General features: G+C 35.1%; 3 protein-coding genes across 3 annotated transcripts; 2 read left to right on the forward strand and 1 right to left on the reverse strand.

The window, feature by feature from the left end:
• Positions 1–1,401: 1,401 nt before the first annotated feature.
• LOC147541509 (alpha-L-arabinofuranosidase 1-like) lies at positions 1,402–9,879 on the reverse strand. The gene is made up of 18 exons (XM_086638186.1): positions 9,296–9,879; positions 7,791–8,008; positions 7,284–7,338; positions 6,623–6,834; positions 6,362–6,483; positions 6,079–6,232; positions 5,723–5,792; positions 5,176–5,321; positions 5,016–5,061; positions 4,871–4,923; positions 4,651–4,795; positions 4,120–4,238; positions 3,956–4,027; positions 3,768–3,871; positions 3,237–3,293; positions 2,942–3,140; positions 2,593–2,739; positions 1,402–1,664 (listed from the first exon to the last, which is right to left on the reverse strand). The coding sequence occupies exons 2-18, from the start codon at positions 7,959–7,961 to the stop codon at positions 1,506–1,508; spliced, it is 2,031 nt and encodes a 676-aa protein (XP_086494312.1). The 5' UTR covers positions 7,962–8,008; positions 9,296–9,879; the 3' UTR covers positions 1,402–1,505.
• Positions 9,880–10,977: 1,098 nt separating this feature from the next.
• Positions 10,978–12,999, forward strand: NDHN (NADH dehydrogenase-like complex N). The gene is made up of 4 exons (XM_086637334.1): positions 10,978–11,676; positions 11,949–12,065; positions 12,527–12,612; positions 12,729–12,999. The coding sequence occupies exons 1-4, from the start codon at positions 11,314–11,316 to the stop codon at positions 12,856–12,858; spliced, it is 696 nt and encodes a 231-aa protein (XP_086493460.1). The 5' UTR covers positions 10,978–11,313; the 3' UTR covers positions 12,859–12,999.
• Positions 13,000–16,916: 3,917 nt separating this feature from the next.
• LOC147541511 (glutamine--fructose-6-phosphate aminotransferase [isomerizing] 1-like) lies at positions 16,917–23,209 on the forward strand. Its single transcript, XM_086635944.1, has 11 exons — positions 16,917–17,160; positions 17,507–17,679; positions 18,284–18,395; positions 18,719–18,864; positions 19,639–19,800; positions 20,401–20,761; positions 20,866–21,116; positions 21,203–21,317; positions 21,723–21,978; positions 22,066–22,234; positions 22,714–23,209. Exons 1-11 carry the CDS (start codon positions 16,917–16,919, stop codon positions 22,795–22,797), a joined length of 2,073 nt encoding a protein of 690 aa, XP_086492070.1. The 3' UTR covers positions 22,798–23,209.
• Positions 23,210–23,401: the final 192 nt, after the last annotated feature.

Raw genomic sequence — 23,401 nt, forward strand, 5'->3', positions numbered from 1 at the left:
TCTTAAATATCTTACTTGCGATACTCTTAGAATTTCTTTTTGATGTTGTTCTAAAATGACTATTTCCATGTCATTTTAAAATTTATTTGATACAAATGCAAAGTTATTAGGTTATTCTGACTACATGTGTACACGAGAACTTGAAAAGACTCAAACATGTTAGGAATTAAAGTCACATTGGAAAAAGATAGACACTTGAAATATGTCTCATAGTACACTAGGGTTCAACACTTCAACCCCAAACATTCTTTCAAGTGGACCCTTATTGTAATCTTTTTCCATGTTAAATTCATAAAGTAAAACCAACTCTCACTCTATTATGGCGGTGGAGTCCACTAAGCACTAGACAATCTCTTTATGGAAGGAATCAGACCAACTCCACTAACTTTGACAACTCTAGTAGTAGTTGTGAGGTGGATCTTCCTAACAATGTGATTTTAGGGTACATGTTAAGAGTACACAATTACAATCTAATTATGTTTTAGAATTGTCAAAATAAAATTATTTTGTAAGATAAGTGTGAATGAACCAATTTAATATGACATTTCTAACCTAAATCTACTAATTTAACAAGACAAGCAATAGTGCTTTTAGCGGGTCTTCTTATGTGTGACCTGAAGAAGTATATTGAAATTTACCAACAATTGCTACTGGATTTGACTTTTTTATGAACTGTCAAGTAGATCAAGTCTTTTACTAAGTATGTTAATATGTACACTAAACAATATGTTAAAAAATATTTCGATATACCTCTTAACAATTTTTATTTTACAAGTAAAAAATGACTGAAAATTTAAGTTATATCATTTCTTAATGCAACATTTTTGTACAGTACCAAAATCACACTGTAGGGAAAATTAACTTGCTTCAAAACCTATATCTTACTAGCTAGGATCAACCTTAGGGCACATTTTAGAACCATATGTAGGTCTTTAGTGTAGCTATTTTTTTGTTAAGGAGTCTTTAGTGTAGTTAGTGGAGTTGCTTTGGAATTTGTTCTTTCTCCTTTTATATTTCAATTATTGCAAAACCCTTAATTTTAATAATTAGGGATAGATTGGTTGTGAATAAAAGTTCAAAAGCCAATCGACTTGTATAATATCAGAACAATCAACTAACATGTATTGGTATTTATTCACACACAAAGTTATATGCTTTGGTTGAAGAAAGCGAGTGTTAACAAACCAGTCTCCAAGGGTAGTATACTCATTTTTAAAGCAAAGAATCGAAAGTGGTCCTCGAGGGAGACCGTTTTAAAGTGTCTCATCACTTTTTCGATTCCAAGAAATGAACCATCCCTTACCAATTATCATAAATCATAAGAGAAAAGATATGTAATATCGGCGACCTTTATGAGTTTTAACACAACAAGAGGAACTATATACTAGATAATGAAGGACATGACACCTGACAAGATCTTTTTATTCTTCACGTCCTTATCAATTTACAATGTATATATATATATATATATTCCTCTCAACTCAATCGATTATTTCTTATGCTGATTAAGTAGAAGAAGATTTGGAAGAGGGGTTTACAACACTTGCAATGAGAGCATCATCCGATGATTTTCTTAACAAATCAAAAGAGGTAAAGGAATGTGGATTGAGCATAACATTCATGTCTTCTCCTGCATTCTCAAATATACTTTTGACCGGTACCACCTGTATAAATAAAAAGAAATCAACACAGTTTAAGCAAAAATACCATATTTCATATTTTGCTATAACAAACTTAATAATCACCATATTGATAAAATGGTAGTACATAATGCAGACTAAATCATCAAGAAAACGTGAGTCGAATGTGTAAGGTACCTAGAGAAAAAAAGAGTCACTTTTTGGATTTGGGAAGTTTTGGACCAAAAAACCCGTAATATGGGGCATGCCTAGCACGGTAGCCACGACCCTTTGTGGACACTAGACCAACCAGTGTGGACATAATGCCACGGGTCGTGCCAGGTGAATTCCGGACTGATAGGGCCTGTCGACAATCTCTATAAGTGACTATATCTAACAATTGCCTCCATTTTATGAATACCAAGTGTGCCAGTAGAACAGCTCCCCCACAACACAGTGTTCCACTATTGGAGGCTTTTACAGGCTTATGTTAACTTCAGACCACCAGATGACCAATAAATGCTTTGATAAATGAAATTTTTTCTAAAGACCTCCATCATTTCCTTCGGCATCATTTTCGAGCAGTGCAGCAGAATGAAGAAAATGATAGGCATAGCGGGATAATTTTCACTATGAATGAAGAACAAGATTACCGAGATTTCTGAAGGGTTTTAGTATTTAAAAATCACTAAACCCTACCACTTATCCGCTTCTAACTCTCTCCCTCAAAACCGAAAAAAGGATCTCTACCTTTACATTGATAACAACCTTTTATAAGACTACGACAAAAATAAATAAAAGGGTCAGGTCAAAATTTTGGATCGGGGGCCTTCAAGCATTTTTTGAGTCGCAAACCGGGTTAGATTTTGACCCATATTCAAGGCACTTTCAACAATACCAACGATGTGAAAGACGATATCTGCAAAAGTAATTCTCTACGTAAGGAGTAGAACTGTAGAAGAGAATTGCATACCTTATTTGGCTCATTAAACGAATTCTCGTCCATAAGATTAGTGGATGTCAGTACAGTTTTTGTTGAACCATTTAAATCAATGGAGTTTGATATTAATCCTTCCACAGAGATCTTCAGACTGACACTGTCATTCCCGTAGTTGACAATCTGAAACAAGAAAATAGTCTCACCCAACGTTTGTGAAAAGAAAATCTAACAAGAAAATTCTTCGGTAAAACGGTCATGCCAGACAAAAACAATATCGAACACCAACCCATTACCATAAAACTAAATGAGAATGAGCAAAAACCACAATAACTACTACTAGAAGTGTAAACACTGAGGTTTCGAGAGAAGTAATTTTCAAGACCTTTATTCTTAGGTATTCAGTGTTGTTTTCTGAGCTTCGCCATGAAATTGCAGATGCAATCAAAGAAGTAGAAGCGTTCGCTTGAAGGATGGAATCGAGAAGAATTGCACCACTTGACTCAGCAAAAAATGTTTGCATCCAGTAGCTAGGAGTTCCATATTGTTTTGATGCATCAAAGACAATTGCATCCGGATTCCACCTTAACAAATCAAAGTTTTCCGAATTGAAAAATAGATAATAGCTAAAAGTCCTTGTTCTCATAGTGTGAACTATAAGGAAACTGAGAGAAATGTACCTCCGGTCATTGGCGTTCACAAAAAGTGGTGCATAACTCGCCATCCCGATAATGTCACTGTAATGAAATTGAAAGTAGGTAATATCATTCCAAAATCCCGTAATGTAGATCAGAGGGGGAAAACAGTACTGGACACTTGTATATAAAACAGAATGATTGTGGTTTAATCTTAAGAATATGGTAATTATCCTCACCATGTAAAAAACCATTTCTCCGAAAATTCAAATAATTGAAAAAATTCTAACCCATAAAAACTTTCTTGAATATAAATGTGAAAAAAAGGTAACCAAAATTTGCGAAACTTTGACATGAATGAAGGGGTCAGAGGTTCAAATTATGGGGTATTATTTGGACATGTTGATCAATATAAAACTTTTATGGTAACATGCTCAGCTTAAAGAAACGGATAATGATACAGGAAGAGAAGTAAAAAACAAAAAGAATATATTTTTCGTGTTTTTTATTCTTCTTAGTATTGAAAACCATGTACAAAATTTCATAAAATTGAAATTAATGTCTAGAGGGAAAGACCTGTTCTGTTCCAACCCTATAAGGAACCCAGCTTCTGCCAAGGCTGCCAGAAAACTACCCTTCCCCGCATCACGTCCAGTCACAGCATATTCACTCACAAAAGCCTAGAGTTGCGTTTAGTTAATTAAAGATTCTTCGTAATGTACTGCAGAACATAGAAGTAAAAAAAGAAAGAACAATTGTCTTACCTTTGGGCCAGTTCTTGATGTAGAATCAAATCGATGTCTCATAGAAAACATGTTATCAGCGGAGGTATAAATCTACAGACATGATAAAGTTAGACAATGATGTACAAGAATAGAAAATATATTCGTAAAATTAGAGATCAGTATTTAGTAATACTATTTCTTACATGGAAATCATACATATCGGCTGGATGATTCAACGGCCGAGAAGATCCATCACAATTTGAGATTATTTGGATGTCCGGGTAGGCACGCTTTATAGCACTATAGAACTTGCGGTAGTTTCCTGACACATCAACATAAGCCTCAGTTCACTAGTAGGGTCTTCGGTCATCTAAAGTTTAAAGGAAAGGTTTAGTAGGATAATCTCACAACTAAAATTCTCTCTACAACGTCCCCCACTATCTCTTCCTAAAAGTCTACAAATAGCAGCTCATGTAAATATCTAGAATCATCGATGAATTCACCATCTTCACTTCATTTCTATTGTTATCATCATTATTTACTCACAGAGAAAGCACAAATTTAATATGTATATGTGTGTGTGTTATTCTTATCGAAAAACCAGTATTTAAGCTCATGTAGAGAATTTAAAATGATCTAGTCACCAAGAAACAAATGATATTGCACTGCATGTTTTAGCAAGACGACATATAAAATGACAAAGAAATGATAAGGTATGAAGTACAATATAGTACCAAGGTAATTTGTTTTTCCACAGTCTTCATTCCCAATTGCCACATATCTCAAGTCAAAAGGTTCTGGATGTCCCATTGCGGCTCGAACAGAGCCCCAAGTTGAATTTTGATCACCTTTAGCAAACTCTAAGCTCTCAAGCATTTCCTGCATATAAGATTAACATGAAATGAATTTCCATCTGCTTATCTAATCTAGGATCAACAAAACTAAAAGACATACCTTGACAAAAGGTAAGACAGCAGCAGTAGTAACTTGATCGCGATGGCTAATTCCTGCTCAATAACATCAGAAGGAAAAATAAGAAGCGAAAAACCATATGTTTATTCATTGGAAATCAAGCATAAGTTTAAGAAAATTAAAATACCATTATTAAATACCCAAACAGGCAATGTGCCGATGTCCTCTGCTAGCTGTGAGAGGAGATAGAGATAATTAGTAAAACAGAACAGAACATCTTAGGAAGTTTATATTAGAGAGAACTTCTTCGAAGAAAAAGTCAAAGAAAAAAAGTTTAATATGCCTACTTGAAGAAACTCAAAATATCCTAGTCCATCGTCAGTCCAATACATCCAAACATCACCAAAATGTCCAGGCCTTTCTTCCCATGGACCAACACTTTCTTTCCAACGAAATGCATTTCTCAACCACTCACCTTCAACAAAACAGCCACCTATTTGCAAAAGAAATAACTTACGTTGGGCTTTCTTAAAATAACAAGCTTCCACATAAAACAAGCTAATGCAAGAAGATTGTGAATGCAATAGATTCTAGAAAGCCGAAATAATTTCACATGAGTTCTTATTACAGGTCAGGAATTAAAATATCTGCCTTTTACGATTTTAAAGGACTCCCCTTTTAGGTCTAAGTATTAAAGCTGAGATAGTGAGATGCCAAAAGAAAATAACAATAACTTTATCTACACATATTTTAAACCTAGATTCATTTGATTAAAAAAGTTGAAGTTATGTGGCTTCGATTCAAGCTAAGTGCACTAACATCTCCATGTTCGTCAAAGAAAATGGTAAAGTTGGTACATATTAGGCATTCGAAACAGTTGATTGCATCACATACCTGGAAATCTGATAAAACGAGGTTTTAGATTTGTAAGCATCTCGACAAGCTCTTTGCGGAAACCATGGCCCTGTTTCGAGGAAAAGTTTGAAAAGAAAATGGCTAGTCACTCAATACATATGGCACGAGGAAATATGAACTGCTCCTTTTCAAAGTATTGTGTCTGTATGTGCGCATGTATGTGTGTGTGTGTGTGAAAAAAATGGCTAGTCACTCAATACACATGGCACGAGGAAATATGAACTGCTCTTTTTCAATGTATTGTGTGTGTGTGTGTATGTGGAAGAACTACAGGCTCACGAGACGCAAATATTAATAAATAGCGTCCAATTACATTAACATGAAAAAAGATGTACCTTGAAAGTGTCCAGGGGCATGGCTGATACTTGGTCAAACCAAATTTCTCCTTTCCTGTTCGTTGTTAATTGAAGTCTCGCCATATTGTGTGTTGCTTTGGCGTCCAACAGAACCTCAACCTTTGTCCAATTTGAGATATCGGAAGCAAATGCTCTAGAAAAACAAAACGAAATATGGAATGTCTGTGGTGTTAGTCTTGATTCTTGTGAAACGAAGACTAATTCACAAATATATCTTAAAAGCACCAAATAATTTTCTAAAAAGAACATAAAATATGCTTACATGAAGTTGGAAGTAGCAAGAATTTCGTAACCATATCTACTTGCGAAAGAAACTGATATGTTAACCGAATTTGATGACCTAATATGCATAACCACTTTATAGGTTTTTCCTTGCTCAATATTCTGCCACATAAAAAAAGCAAACAAGAACGAAATAGCTATAAATCGATCCAACAAGAACGTGCACTATCATAATTTTTACAATTAATGAGTTTATAATTGAAAGCGCAATATGAAAGAACATGAGATTGTTACTTCTTACCATGCCCCAATAACCAGGGTTATAAATTCCAACTCCTCCAGCAGGACAACGGATAGGACCTTTGGTGTCACAAAGAACCTCCATATGAAGTGCAACCTTATTACGATCGAAACATGATGAACGATCAGTTGACACGAGTATGGATGAATCATCCCCAATAATAGTCCAAGGATCAATATTTGATGGAGTGTTTTGACCCCCAGCTTCAAATCCTGAAAGAAAAACTTTGTTAACTCATAAAATTGGGAGGTAATTTGCTTTCTCTTTTCAAACATTTCATATAGACTCAGCTTGTATTTCCTGTTTATATATTTTCATAGGGCAAGTTATGCCAGGGATTCTCTCCTTAAGCGCAAATCTACAAACCAAGTTGTGGTCACTGCACATGAATTTAGCAACAAATTGCGTGGATATTTCTATCGTGTTTAAACACTAGAAATATTCATACCCTATTTACCTAACTTATGTAATCTACTTATGAACTGGTTTATACAACTACACTCAAGTAAAGAACACCAAAGTATAAATGAGGATGCGAATATTTGAAAAGTTCATAGGCTACCAACTGGAGCCATAGTGTCTAATGTTCCCGAGATTCTTTCATTCTTTCATACTTATACACGATAAATAGTTGATAATATTTTAGAACTAAGTCACTAACCTCTATTACTGACAAGCTCAGCCCATATCCCTCCAGCTCCGGCATGGTTGATCTCCTACATGAAAGCATTAAGAAATTACGAATAAATACGCCAGTAGAGTTTTAAAAAATTCGAGACGCTAAGTTACAACACATCAAATAGAATATAAAAATATCTACACTGAAAGAAGAAAAAAATAAGCAGAAGTTCTCGACCCATGTTCGGGGGTTCAATGATTACCAGTCTCTCAACAAATCAAGTACCCTAGAGAAGTTCTAGTATGTTAACAACCACTAGCTTCAGAAACCCTAAAAGAGATGAGTTACATTGTATACACGAAGGGCTGGTGATTCAACAAGGACTCAACTAGTACTTACAATTATGACCCACACGAGTCTTCCAGATTTAAAGACATGTCACCAGTAAGAATATTAGACACTACAAAGACAACAACTATTTGAATATCAATAAGAATACGACGTAAACAGAACGAATAAAATTGTAATAACTACTGATTCATAGTTCACCTCAAAGAACACGCCAAACAATGTGTCAGGAATCTGCCGACCTGATCCTTCGGATGCATTTACAATCAGGTTAGCAGTTTGGATTTCTGCTATGACTAAACTTGGGCACAACGCAAATAACCCAAGGAATGCATAAAATGTAATACTGAGACATAATTTTAGAGAATCCATTGCCTCTTCACCACATCAAACAATCTTCTGCTCTGAAAGTCTGAATTCTGAAGCAACAAACATATAGCGATATAGAGATTATATTTACATTGGATAATTGAAATCTAAAAATCTAACAACTTTTAATCAAATAACTCATAATTGCATATGAATATAAAATCTGAGGAACTTAATGTTACGGTAAAAGTTTCACAAAAACTAATGACAGAATTGACACTTCGTGGACTGGTTACGAAATTCATCACAAGTTATACTGCTGCTTTGTTAATTTTTAACAAGTTTAAAGCAACATAATCAGGATGATTTACCACAGAATTTTGGTGCAAGGAAAGAGTAACAATCCTTAATGGTCAATAAGCTGAAAGGCTTAACCATCTTTTCCTTAACTATTCTTTCGGTAACACAGTTGAGCTGCCTGTTAGTCTTAATTCTACTGATATCACAGAAGATCTTTAAAACAATGGATTTTTTGTTGGTCCTCATTAGTGACAAATCCCCGGGTACCTCAAGTTCTTACCATGTTAAGTTACACCCTATGGCAGATTTGGAAATATACGTGGTGATTACATTTTTGATGACAAGAAACGGTACCCAATGTAAACAATTAAAGTTATTCCTACAAACACCTATCATTGGATAATTCCCCCGGTTAATTAATCTCCTTTCTAAACCTTAGTAGCTTGGCAGCCATGATCAATGTTACAGATACTTCTCCTCCCTTGTGTATTGCATATCGAATTCCCCACTACCATTTTTGGGCAGCTTGGCAACCATGACTAATGTTACGAGATACTCTTGCTCCCATGTGTATGTAGCACACCGAAAAATTCCCCGTACCATTTTTGGGTTCTTTTGGGATCCTTGGGGTCCAATACACCAAATTTGGTGTACAGAGCCTTGACTTATAAACTTAGTATCAGACGCCCTTAGCCGCGGTCTAAAAGGCTCTGGAGTTTTACGGTTTGTTAAAAAAATTTTAGTGTATTTCCATCTTGAGAGTCTCTAATGCCAAGGTTGATGCCTAATGGGACTCTCATCATTTTAATGAAATTGTATTGTGGTATATTGTAATGGAAGGTATTCTTAAATGAAACACAAGATAAAGGGTATGTAAATGATTCTACTACTATTACTACATCAATTAATGGATAATTGTCAAATTCACGAAATCAAACTCTCTTCTTCTTCTTCAATGTCTCTTCTTCGTTATTGTGAATCAGAACAAAAGTTGGATTCAATTTTCTCGATTCAAAATAACAAAAGCAGAGTTAAATTAACCCTAATAAACATGCAATTCCAACAGAAATCAAAGCTTTAGAAACAAATTTTTTTACCTTAAATGAGAATTGAGTAACAAATTGAACCGGCTTCTAGTGCTTGTAATAATAGAGTTAGAGAGAGAAAGTCAAAAATAGAGTTTCATTCACTCTTCAACTTCAGCCATGAAAGAAAGTGATTGAGAGATTTAGAGCGAGAAAGTGGAGATAGATAGATAGAGAGAGAGAGAGACTGAACAAGTAAGTGATCAGAGAGGGAGGAATTTATAAGAAGCATTTAATGATCAAGATGAAACCCAGGATAGTTTAGACCGTTGATTCTTCCTTCTTTTCTTTTGTGTATTGAACGGGAAAGTGCTATTCGTACGGTAGATATTCAGTTTATTCGTGGGAAAATTGATTACTTTACCACGAGAAAATCAATTTTCCCACTCTTTCAGTCTCCAACTAAACAGCAGAAAAGTAATTTTCCAACAAAAAATAATTTTCCCCATTCTATTTTCTCATGTAACAAATGGACCTACTTATCCAAATGAAGAAATACATTAATGACTAAAACAATAAAAAACAGTGAGTGGAGTTTGTTTGATTTGGATTGACATGGTTAACCTTCACTCCAAGGTTGAGGTCTTTGTCGTCTTACACATTTGAACAAATTAATGCTAATTTTTATATGTTCTCAACTAACCTTCACTCCAAGATTGGACAGTTTCAACAAAGAAAAAAAAAAGATAAGATTGAAACGATCCTCAATTTTATATAGTCATCTAAACAAAATAGTTTTTAATCGATCACAATACTTTGCTTATAAGCTACTCCTTTAAAGTGCTAGATTATAGTATACATGACCTGAGTTGTCTAATAAATATTTGATCGATTTTTATTCGGCCGAAATATTAGATTTTACGACTTGACTAAATTCTGTTCAATTGTTAATCTACTTTTTAACCCTTCCTGTTAGATTAGAAATTAAAATATGTTCAATATTGGGACAAAATATTTAGATTTTACGATTTGGCGTATGTTCTGAGTTGTCTTACAAATTAACATTAACTCTTTAGTTGCACGCAATGGTTCGTGCATTTTCTGCCCATGTTTAAGAGACGATTTCTTTTCTGAAAAATATAGACAATCTGACCAAATTTTGGTGGGGTGTGGAAACAACTTAATTTAATGAAAGAACTAAGGTTTAACTTTGAGGAAGAAAAGAAGAGAACAAAAATGTTAATGGATAAAAAGTTTGATAAAGAAGAACCCAGGAGAATAGTCGATTAAGGGTTTCCTATTTTTCAATTGAAAGAAGATGAGAACATGAGCCGATCAGTGTTATTTTTACGGGTCAAATAGTCATTTGGTATATTTTAGAGATTAATCTTTAAATTGAAGCTTGTTTGAAGTCTGAAAAATGTGGACTTTATCCAACTCATTCAGATCTCTGATCCATTCAACCAAACTTTTTATTAATAAAGAAAAATAAATATTTGAAATCTCAATTGGGACCACGAAAATTTCGAAGGACGAGTGCTTTTGATAGAGAAGAAAATTATTCAGAGCCCAAAATTAAAGAGAATTATGAATTTTGTTAAATTTGCCGTAACAACAAAATTTATTCTTGTCATCTCAGACACCTGTTTTCTGCTACTGCCACAACTACCACCATTTGTCTCTCTTTCTTCTTCATTTCTTCTTTCTCATCTTCTCCCGCCAGCATTTATATTTTCTCTCTCATTTTCCATTCTAAACAAGAGGGAGACAAAAAAAAATTATTAAGTTCGAAGAAAAAAAAAAAAGTTCCCATAAATTTTCTTCTATCCCAAAAGGGGTTGTTGAAGAAAAAAGACAAACCCCAACATGGAGATCTACAGAGATAATTTAGAGAGATTTTTGTTGGGGTGGAAAAAGAATTCCCAATTTTCCTAATTTCTTTAACAAAATCTCTCTGCCACACAAGCTACCATCTTATCTCCCTCTCTCATCTGTTTTCTCTCTCCTCTGCGATCCAATAACAATCCATACAACATACACAACCACCAAAACAACCAAACTTCACTTCCCACCCTCCTACTCCGCCACAAATGGCAGCAGCCACCACCACCTTTCTACACGGCTCTCCCACCCTCAATTTCAAAAATGGGTCATCATCAAGGTCTCTGAATTACAAGCAAAACATGATTAGACTTAAAAGATCAACAAAATCAGTAATAAAGTGTGGTATTGAAGATTTCATTGGTGGTGATTTACTAAGATTTGATCTTGGGCGTTGGTTAGATGATGTAGAAGAACATAAAGCTTTAGCTATTTACCCCCCACATGAAGGTGGGTATGAAGGACGTTATCTTACTAGGTTAAGATATAAAGGTTATAAATTTCTTGATCTTTCTGCTCGTGGTCTTGGTGATCCTGAAACTACTCTTACAAAAATTCACCCTGTCTGCCCTGTGAGTTGAGTCAGTGAGTATCTTTTTCATAGAGATGCTATTTGGTCCTAAAATGGGACTTATCACTGGGCGAAAGCTGGTGTGGTCGGCTGGTCAGAGCATTTTTATCTTCATATGACTCTGACCAGTGGGAGCCGACTACATCAACTTTCGGCTTGTGGTCAACTCCCATTTTCTGTCAAGTAGCATTTGAGGTTTTATTCCTTTGTACTGTATTTGTTATATGAAAATTATTTAACCAGTGAAAAAGTATAAATGGAATTTTGGGGCAGGCACATTTGGGGAGACAGCCCATAGCAAGATGGTATTTCCCACCCGAGGTTGATTATAGACTCTCCTTGTTACCTCCTGATTGCAAGGGTCTTGTTGTTTGGGTCATTGAAGCCAAGGTAAATAACACACTTACTTACATAGTGTTTGAAATTGTTACACAACCTAGTAATTTTAATTTAGGTTTGGTTGTTGAAATGAACAATCCAAATCTTATTTAGTCAAACTTTCCTAAGCACTAACATGTTTAATAACTAGTGAATTGATTTGTTGAGTCGTTAAACATTTCTCATATTTTTTTGGTAATTTACTGAAGAGAGATTTAGTGCATTTGCATTGTGTGTACTTTTAGGTTGTTGTTTTATGTTGAATTTATTTTGTAATATTTGTAATATGTGAATGACGATAATTATAGTATGAAAAATTCTATAGACACCCCGAATTATTTCTATATGCACACCGCTTACACTTAAACCCCAAAATAAATTATATATAAATCATGTTTATATTTCTTTTATTTCTTGTTATTAAAATTCATTTTGTGAACTTGCGTAAGTAAATGTGAAAATATAAAAAACAGGTGTTATCAAAATCAGAACTGCAGTTTCTTGCATTGCTTCCTACTCTTCGTCCCAGAGTAAAGGTCATTGCAGAATGTGGAAACTGGTATATATTTTACAATTTTTCATTTCAATTTTTTTTCGTTCTTTATAAGTTTTTCTTTTTACATTTTTTTATTGAAAAGTGGAAACCCTAATTTGTACTTGTAATGTTTGAAACAGGAGAAAATTTGTGTGGAAACCACTTAAAGAAATAGCAGGATTGACAGAGAATATGGAGAATGAAGCAAAATCAAAAGCATCTCCATTCCTAAACCTTCCACCAGAAGGAGCAAAACTAACTCTTACTTAGGTTCCTGCATCATAACAGAAAAAAAAAACTCATTTGTTTTCTCCGCTCTGTAAATCTGTTTTTTTCCTCTGCTTTGAAGATAGCCCCTTCCATGTACCTGTAATTTTACCATATGATAAATATGTTCTCTTTACGCTCTTACTTGGATATTCAGGCTGAAGCTGATGTGATGTATATCTGACTATGTTATGTGGCCACACATTTCCATCAATTGCTTTCTAAAAAACTCAAAAATTAACATTCGTTATACACTGTGTAATCAATAAATTAAGTGACGTGCGAGTCACTGAAATGCCTTATAGATTATCTCGGTTTGAAGGAGAATATGGTGGTTTGGAAGTGGTTAGTGGTTGGTTTGATAGTGTTTTGGAGGTGGATTGAAGTTTTCAAGCAGGTTTTTGGAAGTTTGTTAGGATAGAAATTGGTTTCTTGGTTTTCACACGAGAGAAGAACGATCTAATTTGTTTGGATGGGCAAGAAAATATGGAATTAGAAACATTAAGGTTTTAAGGTGATGGAATATATATAAAGGGTGAAATGAGAAATACACAAAATATTAACTGCCTCGGGATACGTTTTGGAACATAGGGATTGATTCTTGGACCGGATGTGAGTTTTTAAATTAGTTTTGGACCTGGAGTGGGTAGTTGATCTTGGGTTGACATTTGTCCTATTTGGACTCATTTTTTGGGCGTTAGAGCCAAGATTTCACAGATTTACTCATGCTCGGCAATGCACAGATTAAGTCCTAATCTGTCAGGCAACAGAAAAAGGCGTAATAGTTTAGCGATGGAACTCGAAGTGATAACTAGACAATAGAAAAAGTTATGATAGTTTAACGATGGAACTGCTAAATGATAACCACACAACGAAAAAGCCATGATCGTTTAGCGACAGAATTGATAAGCGATAACCAAGAAAAATAAAACTCACTAGTTTAACGGTAGAACTATTAAGTGATATACATGCCCTTCAACAAAAAAAAAAAAAAGTGATATACATGCAACAGAAAAAAAAATCCGGATAGTCTGACAATGAAACTGTTAGACCGTAACCAGGCACCGGGAAAACCCTTTCTTCGGAGGCACCAAATGGCCTTCTTCGCCGCGCACCAAAAAAAGCTCTGCTTCGAATGCTTTACCAGGCAACGAGAAAAGCCGTGCTTCACCGTGCACAGATAGCCTTGCTTCGCTAGGCATGCGACATTTTAACAGTCTAATATCGTAGAAAGCACGAATTAACACGAATGACTCACTTTGTCTTCAGTTTTCAAATGAAGCTTCATTTACAACTGTATCTCAACGGACCTTGGCACACTAGCTCTCTCTCTCCACTAACTCTTAACATTCTATGTTTTAGTGTTATGGTATGCAATCCACTCAATCGACAAAGCGAAGTCTTCCTCAAAAGGCAGAATTTTCAACCTAGGGTTAAGGGGTCAGACCACAGTCAAAGTTTATAGCCATATAGAGAAACATTCTGCATCCACACAACGACCATATAAAATATTACCGAGGACAAGAGGGTTAACGACACTATCAGAAAAAAAAAAATTACTTCCAAGTATCTGATAATGATTGCAACAAAAAAAAGAAGTATCCCCTTATGACTCTTGTAATTTAGAGGAGTTCATGGAAGCATGTATTTTTGTTTTCCCTAATAGTATCTCTCTTATTTTCAAATTATTTTTTTTCTGACATTTGTTGCATATGTTTTAGTTTTAGTATTTCCTTGTGTTCGCAAACAGTTGTTTTAAAATAATAATGGCCCATGTGTTTTCAGAGGAAAAGTTGTGAGTATTTTATCCCCTCCAACAATAATTGGGGTGGTTGCTTTTTTTTGTGGATTAACCATTAATGTAGTTTACACTGCACAATTTGATTTTGACCTCTTAAATATGACTAACTCACCGAATAGTCCTTTAAATGACCAACTAATGACTCTTTTTTCAATTTTCGCTAATCAACTTTTATATTTAATTTCTATCAAAAGTTATTCCCCCACGTGATATATCTCTTTCTTCCTCATAGAAGGGTCACTAGTAGAAGACTGATTTTGAGAAAAATAAATTTATTTTCGCTCAGTAATACCAAGTATATTTTGATGATTAAAAGGTTCGATTTTTAGATTTAATTTTGTGTTTTGATGAATCCAGATATATTTAGATCTATTTTAATCTGTTTGTTCGCTTTATTGTTTATACCAAATATGGTTCAAGATCTCGATTTATTTATGTTTGAGTAGTTTAGGTTGTTAAATCGGGAGATGAAGAAGATAAAAAGAAAAATGAAGAAACAGAATAGAAGCAATTGCATTTAGTTTTCAACATATTTGCATGGGAAGTTTTAAAAGGCCTCCCCAATTTTGTTAAAAGGCCTCCCCATGAACCATTTTACTTGCTAAATTATCACTGAGGGGAAGCCTTTTAACAAAAATGAGGGAGCCCTATAAAATCTCCCTATTTGCATTTGGTTGCACTGTGGTTCCATTGCATTTTTTTGTTGTTGAAAGAAGCAATTGCATTTGGTTCCATTGCAGGGTGGTGTTGGGTTGCCTTTTATTAGAGGTATAATAGTCAATTCTTGGAAATATGTTGGTTGCATTGAGTTTGCAATGGGTTGCAGAAAGGTTGAGTTTGTAGTAGGTTTGCATTGTACTGGGGGAGTGGGGGGTATAATAGTCAATTTTACATAAGAAAGAAAGAAAGAAAGAAAGAGAGAATTGCATTGGGTTTGCAATGGGTTGCATTGGGGTTGTAGTTCAATGAGTTTATAGTGGGCTGCACTTTATGTAGACTGTAATAGTATATGTTTAACAATATATAGACTGCATTAATTGATGTTGCCTACTGAAAAAATTAAACTTTCTACTAACTTTCTTGAATTGCAAATGAAAGCCATTATGGAAATTAGTCATCTTTAAAGGATCATTTCCGTGAGTGGATCATTTCCGTGAGTGGATCATATTAAGGGTCCAACCTTTTTTAGTGTAAAGATAACATAATGTTTTCAGATCATATAATACAAGAATTATACATGAATTGCATGTGCAATCTATTTATTAAAAGATTATTGTGAACATTTTTTTTAACAACATGGGAAACAAAAGAGAAGATATAATAAAATAAAAAAGAAAATATTGTTTAGAATGATAGAAGTTTTGGGAACGACAATACAACATATTTTATTCTAAAAAAATAGTTGTTGATTGTTTTAATTAGTCAGTTATTTGTTATCTTGTATTCCGCATTTTTATTTAAACTTGGTAATTAAGCATCATTAATGACTAATTCAGCTTCTACATGACAATTTTGTTTCACCATTCACGAACACTCTCAAAATGAATAATCTATTTATTTGTATTAGCTAGTTATGCATACATAATGAGCAGCGGCGTCAAAAAACAACACACAAGGACCTATTTGTAAAAACCACATTAACTGGCACAAATTAGTGACATGTGTCAAGTAGGTTGGCCTAGACGGCCCACGAGGCTGCTTGTGGCTCGATCGACAAACAAACTGGCATGGCTAGGTCAGATTGATGCAATTTGTGTGAACTATGAATGAATGGCTGAGAGCTGATGTGGCAAGCCAGGGTCACAAAAATTGAATATCAAATGCAAATTCCCTTTTTCTTTTCAATTTCGGGGAATGTACTTGTTCCAAAACTTGCAATTGGATTAACCAACGGTTCGTTCAGATATCTTAATAAACTTTTCAAATCTCAAATAGAACCAAATGACATTTCTTTTTGAAATTATACTCCTATGACTTTTTCAGCCAGCCTGACTGACCTCGTATGGTCAATTAGTCAACCAATCACGTTTCCCCCGTCGCCATTTTTTAATATAAAAAGGGTATTAAAGTAATTTTACATTTCTCTTATTTAAACTCCAAAATTTGAGAAAACAGAACAAAGAAAAGTAAAACCTCTTTCTCTGTAGCTCTTCGCTTCAATTCTTCAAATCTACTTCTTCTGTTCTTCCTTCCCCTTTCTCTCTCTATCTCAAGAACTCTCTCTATCTACTTTATCATCACCATAAGAAGAAGAAGAAGAATGTGTGGAATATTTGGTTATTTGAATTATAATGTGAAAAGAGAAAGAAGAGACATTATGGAAGTTCTGTTTAATGGGTTGAGGCGCTTAGAGTACAGAGGCTATGATTCTGCTGGGATATCCATTGATTCTTCTTCTTCCCATTTCAATTCTTTTCCTCTCATTCAACAAAATATTTCACCCACTCCCCTCCTTTTTAGACAGGAAGGAAACATAGATTCCCTTGTTAAATTTGTATATCAAGGTAATAATAATACTATTCTCCATTTTGATCAAAATCTCTCCCACAATATAATTTGATTAAAATTTTGTAGGGTTTTATTATTTTTCAACAAGACTAAAAGTTATAGAGTTTGATTTCTTCTGTTAGAGAGAAACCCAAGTCAGATCTGAAATCTGACTCGAGGTCTAAGTTGACTTTAGTCAGACTTCATAGTGTTATTTTTTTGTGTGTCTGACTGGTATGAATGAGTGATTTGGGCTGATTTGAAGTTCATTTGAGTTAGACGACTCAGACGAGTTAGATTTAGACAATGAGAAACCACCTTATTCTATGTGTTTCAGTTGCTGATCTGTTTTGGTGTTCTCAGAAGTGGCTGATACTGAACTGAATCTGGAAGAGTCCTTTTCAATTCATGCCGGAATAGCACATACCCGATGGGCTACTCACGGAGAACCCGCTCCTCGGAATAGCCATCCGCAATCATCTGGTCTCGGAAATGAATTCTTGGTTGTTCATAATGGAGTTATCACAAATTATGAGGTATCTTACGTTATTCAACTTGCTATATACTAGCTTTTATCTTAACTTCTTATGCTTCTTGACAGAGATGTGCCTCAAATTCTTTTACATTTATAATTGAATTATGACTTTTGAGTTGTACTTAACTTCTTATTATAATTGACTTATGACTTTACAGGGATATCTTTTTTAATGAGTATCATTAGCTTACTCATTCCGATATCTCATTGTAGGATTAGAGAAAGTAATAGAAAAACACTCAATCCATAATATTTTGCTTGCTCTAGAAAATATAATCAAATATCCCACAAGTTGGTGTGTCATTATGAACTGTCTTATTTCAGAATCCATCCATACATGGAAATGTTAACGATCTAATGCTCGAACTAGAAAAGGAATGCTTAACGTCACTAATGAAAGCATCTTAATTGTGCACACTTTAAATTAATACTATGTTTTGTGATAGTCTACCTCTTACCTTGAAATAGGAAGTAAGTTCTCATTCTTATGTCTGAAGTGGATGAAGTTCCCCAAAACTTGGCATTTGTGTTAGTTGCTTTAGCTATGAGTTTAAAGAGTATGGAAGAAAAATGAACTGCTGACATGTTTACTCGTAATTCCTCAGGTCTTAAAAGAAACATTAGTGCGACATGGATTTAGCTTTGATTCTGAAACAGATACAGAAGTAATTCCAAAGCTTGCAAAATTTATTTTCGATAAGGCAAATGCCGGAGAAGGTAATTTCCATCCTTGCCTATAATAATATAGAAGAATGGTCCGCAAATGTTCCTTTTAGACTCTATATTTTGAGTGTCAAGATTATGCAGTTTACGCACGTCTTATCTAGCCCTGCCATTCTATGGTGAATATGTAGTTTTAAAGAGGTCTTAATATGTATACTTCAAGTGGTGAGATCAAATCATTGTTCAGAATATCCATAACAGATATCTATCATCAGAGATAATCATTTAGTTGTCGTGAGTACAGATATAGTGTAAAATTGCATCATAAGTAAATAAATATGTATTTTATTAACTTGAAGTTTCTATGTGACTTACAGGTGACACTCCGGTCACTTTTAGTGAGGTCGTCATTGAAGTTATGAGACATCTAGAAGGGGCATATGCATTAGTATTCAAAAGCCAACATTATCCAAACGAGTTGATCGCTTGCAAGCGGGGTAGCCCACTGCTACTTGGTGTCAAAGTAAGTTATGCATTGTGTTCATAAATCTTGACTATGCTTTTCTGCACCAGTTCCAAATAATTCTTTTTTAACTACATGATTATATCTAATGAAAGAAATATGCTGGCTCCAAGAATTCTGTACATAAGGGTATTGAGAGAGAAGTATTTTCCATACGAGCAATTATATCATTACGAAATTGGGCTGAAGACCTAATTTTGTGGTGCTCTTGGTTGAATAGACATGTCAATATTATATTGAGCTTGTACTCGCAAGGCAAACCTGTGGAAACTGCAAATTGGGAAACTATGCAAACTTTACATACTATGTGCGAACTTCTGCAAACCACATTCTTGCATAGTGCAACCCTTATACAGGGAGTTGACGCCTTTTTTCAATTTTTGGCAAAAGAAAAGGTTTGGATATAATGCATCTAGAGTATGTAACACCGGTTGTTATTGGCATATCGGTATGTGACACCAGCTGCAATTGATGCTAATAGTTCATTGATTGCCACCCCATCGATGGTCCTACTGACCTTCAAGAACCAGGCTAAAATGGTGCTCGCGAGTTTTTCTATTTCAGCTTGGATTAATAATAATTGTAGGGCAGGAAATTTTCGAATTTGGCCGATCAATTGATTTCTTGTAATTGACTTGTAGTTGCTGCATAGTATAGAGATTAGAGACTATACCAAGTGAATATTACTGCAATCAACCGTTACGCATGCAAAATTTGATTTTCTCATTTCTCTACTTTTAATTTCTTCTGAATAGGTGATCTTTTCTATTACAGGAGTCGGCTGAAAATGGTAATAAAGGTACCTCTGTTCATGATGTTAATTTTACAAAGAATGAGCAGCCTAAAGAACTGTTCTTTTCTAGTGATGCCTATGCTCTCGTCGAACACACAAAAAAGGTTCTGGTAATTGAGGACAGTGAAGTGGTTCATATTAAGGTGCCTTCTCTTCCTTTTAATCTTCTAGAATTATTAAGCATTGTTCCTCCCACTCTTTGTTTTCTGCTTATTCATCTAGGGTGTTTGTGTTAACATCTCAAGATGGCCTGACGTGGTGACATTTTACCATTGCTGGAAGTTGCAAACTGTTTAATATTTATTCTGTTTCTGAGAACATCACAGTTCAGTTTGTATCAATAGTCTGTATGTAGGACATTTCATGAAACATATTTCAGCTGATAAGGATGGGTAGGACTAGGCATAAGCAGCAGCTGCTTGTATGTACCAAGCAGAACGGTTAGAAATGTACAATCTCATGAAATATTTGTAAAATAGGTAACCAATGACATACCACCTTCGTCTATTATCCTTATTAGTAACTCCTAAATTGAACAACCAGAGGAGTTGTAATATACTAGATCATGGATTAAACCAGAAGAAAGCAACCGACGGCGAAACATGTTTAGGTCATTTATTTTATAAGAATATGTGCACTCGTTAGTCGTTTCTTTGCTTCTACAGAATTAGCATGGGTCATGTTTCTTAGATATATGCAGAAAAATATCAGGGTATACTTACGTGTGTCTATGATGGTTTCAGGATGGACGGGTATCAATTCTCAAGTTTGAGAATGACAAAACAAAACCATGTGGTGCTTTTCTAAGATCTGAGTCAGTGCATCGTGAATTATCAATTCTCGAGATGGAGGTTGAGCAAATAAGTAAAGGACATTACGAACACTACATGCAGAAGGAAATTCATGAACAGCCAGAATCCTTAACTACTACCATGAGAGGGAGACTCATACATGGAGGATTAAGCAAAGCCAAAAGCGTCCTCTTGGGTGGGCTAAAAGATCACCTTAAAACAATTCGGCGAAGCAGGAGACTTGTTTTTATTGGTTGTGGTACAAGCTATAATGCAGCTTTAACTGCCAGACCCATTCTGGAAGAGCTTTCTGGTACTTGCTTTTCTCTTTACTTTTTCTGCAGTTCAATTTTCTTTTACTTTATGCTAATCCTTCTCTTTCTTTATGTTTCTTTTCTTCTCCCGGGAAAAATAAAGGCATCCCAGTTACAATGGAAATTGCGAGCGATCTTCTGGACAGGCACGGCCCAATATATAGGGAAGACACAGCATTTTTTGTCAGTCAATCTGGTGAAACTGCAGATACTCTACTTGCATTAGAATATGCATTGGAAAATGGTGCTTTATGTGTTGGCATAACAAATACCGTTGGTAGTGCAATATCAAGAAATACACATTGTGGTGTTCATATAAATGCTGGGTGTGAGATTGGTGTAGCAAGTACAAAAGTAAGATTATATGCTTTTTACAATTTTCGAAGTTACGTAATTAATTAGCTCTCTCTAATCATATGGTTGTTACTATTGTTTGACAGGCTTTCACGAGTCAGATAGTAGTGATGGCTATGGTAGCTTTAGTGATTGGGGACGACACAATTTCTAGTCAAACAAGGAGAGAGGCTATAATAGACGGTTTAATTGACTTGCCAAGTATGTTCTAATTAGCTTTTTCTTTTACATTTATGCCAGAATAGCACAAGCCTTGGGCTTTGCTTTTACTTTTCTTTAGTTGAAGATCTGAATTCTAACCCGAGATTGGAATTGTCTCGAGTCGTATTTCATAATGTTTGTTTATTACTTGACTCGTCTGAGTGACTGACTAGGTTGATTTTGGTTCCAATTGAATTCAGTATAAAAGTAAGTCTGAACTAAGAGTCACAGTATCTTAAATAACTTGAAATGCATATTGTACAACTGACGAAAACAAGTCCGACTCGGACCACTCAATTCATATAACATAGACTCAGGCGAGTCAAATTCAGACACTAAAAAAACATATACCTTTAGTAATAAATTTTTAGGAGGAACGGTCCTCATCCTTGCTTTCATCTACAGACAAAACGAGAGAGGTATTGAAGCTTGATCAAGAAATGAAAGATTTAGCAAACCTATTACTGACCGAGCAATCACTTCTTGTATTTGGAAGAGGTTATAACTATGCAACAGCTCTAGAGGGTGCTTTGAAAGTGAAAGAAGTCGCACTTATGCACAGTGAAGGAATACTTGCAGGTGAAATGAAGCATGGTCCTTTGGCATTAGTCGATGAAAATCTTCCCATTGTTGTTATTGCTACTCGAGATGCTTGTTTTAGGTAAATTTCAATCAAAGTTACGGAGTCCAAATTGCTTATTTGAAACTATGTTGTTACCGGGTGCTGATATACTTTTGTTCCTAACAGAAAGCAACAGTCAGTAATCCAGCAGCTTCATGCACGGAAAGGTCGGTTAATAGTGATATGTTCTAAAGGAGATGCATCATTGGTGTGCCCTTGTGGATCTTGCCGAGTAGTAGAAGTTCCTCAGGTCGAAGACTGTCTTCAACCTGTAGTTAACGTAGTTCCGTTACAGGTAACCTCTTCGACAAAACTAAAAAGTGATGTCTCTAATTAGTTATTTCCTGGTAGTCTTACAGTTTACCACTTGCATTAAGAAAATGATAGGGTAAGAATAATATCACGACAGCCCAAATCGGATACGCTTACCCAAGAGTTCTGATTCACTAGTTTTTCCTGTTATTATGACAAATGACCCGTTACAATATCTCATCCATTTATTGTCATACTTAATCAGAATCTGAACTCCAGATCATTGTTAGGATGCTAACTACAAATTCTTATGTCTTCAATTTTTCAAATTTGTTTAGTATATCACCAACACTGATTTTACTATGTAATGGTTTGAAAATAATGCGTCTACTTGTGTAATGTTCTTGATCTAGTTAATCAATTTATTCAACTTTGAGTGAACTACTAGTACTATGAGCTAGCTTGGCGTATCTTTATCTAATTCACATCCTTACATGAGTTATGTCTGTCATTTTTCAACAGTTGCTGGCATATCATCTTACAGTCCTCCGAGGATACAACGTTGATCAACCTAGAAATCTTGCAAAAAGCGTGACAACTCAGTAAGAAATTCCAGAAAATTTTATCTTCTTGTACTTGCATAAAGTGGGGACCTTCAATTAGCCTTTGTACAGTTAGATGATGGTTCGAGATCAGGCTCTCTTCACGCTTCTTTTTGGCGCGCTTTAGAATCAACTGCCCGACATTCTATCAAGTATATCGACGCTATCTGTTGTATGTACAATAACAACCCACTACTATTCCAATTGATCTAAAGGGTGGTTCATGAATGCCTATAAATGGGATGTACTTAGAGAAAACTTAGAATGTTAGGGCATTTGTTTACCATAGAATTTTCATTCTAGATTTCAAGTATTTGTATCTGTAGTTTGAAACTTCGAGTAAGCTTTCTTTATTTAGAAATAAGGTTTTCGGTGCAGATTTACGTGTGTATATGCTAAAAACAATTCTATGTTCACCACTTTTGTAACGCCCCAAGCCTTAGCAGTTGCCGATATTGTCCCCGCTTTAACCACCCAGGCCCAAGCCCACACGGGTACGGGGTTTTGTCCTTGGCGAAGGCACCACAAGCCTACCCAAAAGGCCTCGGTACTTACTAAGCTTGAGCTTACACATATAGCCCAGTCTCTGGACACTCTTGTGAGCAATG

Source organism: Eschscholzia californica, unplaced genomic scaffold (genome assembly GCF_041429995.1).
Source record: "Eschscholzia californica isolate CP2 unplaced genomic scaffold, dmEscCali1.0.p SCAF_4, whole genome shotgun sequence".
Classification (NCBI taxonomy): Eukaryota; Viridiplantae; Streptophyta; class Magnoliopsida; order Ranunculales; family Papaveraceae; genus Eschscholzia; species Eschscholzia californica.

What these genes read in the sequence shown, in the direction of transcription:
- NDHN (XM_086637334.1), top strand. Translation starts at nt 11,314, where the DNA reads ATGGCAGCAGCCACCACCACCTTTCTACACGGCTCTCCCACCCTCAAT. An exon ending in AAATTCACCCTGTCTGCCCT is followed by an intron (nt 11,677 to 11,948) that starts GTGAGTTGAGTC and finishes ATTTTGGGGCAG; the next exon opens with GCACATTTGGGGAGACAGCC. An exon ending in ATTGCAGAATGTGGAAACTG is followed by an intron (nt 12,613 to 12,728) that starts GTATATATTTTA and finishes TGTTTGAAACAG; the next exon opens with GAGAAAATTTGTGTGGAAAC.
- LOC147541509 (XM_086638186.1), bottom strand. Translation starts at nt 7,961, where the DNA reads ATGGATTCTCTAAAATTATGTCTCAGTATTACATTTTATGCATTCCTT. An exon ending in ACCCTGGTTATTGGGGCATG is followed by an intron (nt 6,484 to 6,622) that starts GTAAGAAGTAAC and finishes TTTATGTGGCAG; the next exon opens with AATATTGAGCAAGGAAAAAC. An exon ending in ATAGGGTTGGAACAGAACAG is followed by an intron (nt 3,294 to 3,767) that starts GTCTTTCCCTCT and finishes ATTTCATTACAG; the next exon opens with TGACATTATCGGGATGGCGA.
- LOC147541511 (XM_086635944.1), top strand. Translation starts at nt 16,917, where the DNA reads ATGTGTGGAATATTTGGTTATTTGAATTATAATGTGAAAAGAGAAAGA. An exon ending in CACTGCTACTTGGTGTCAAA is followed by an intron (nt 18,865 to 19,638) that starts GTAAGTTATGCA and finishes TTTCTATTACAG; the next exon opens with GAGTCGGCTGAAAATGGTAA. An exon ending in ACTCGAGATGCTTGTTTTAG is followed by an intron (nt 21,979 to 22,065) that starts GTAAATTTCAAT and finishes TGTTCCTAACAG; the next exon opens with AAAGCAACAGTCAGTAATCC.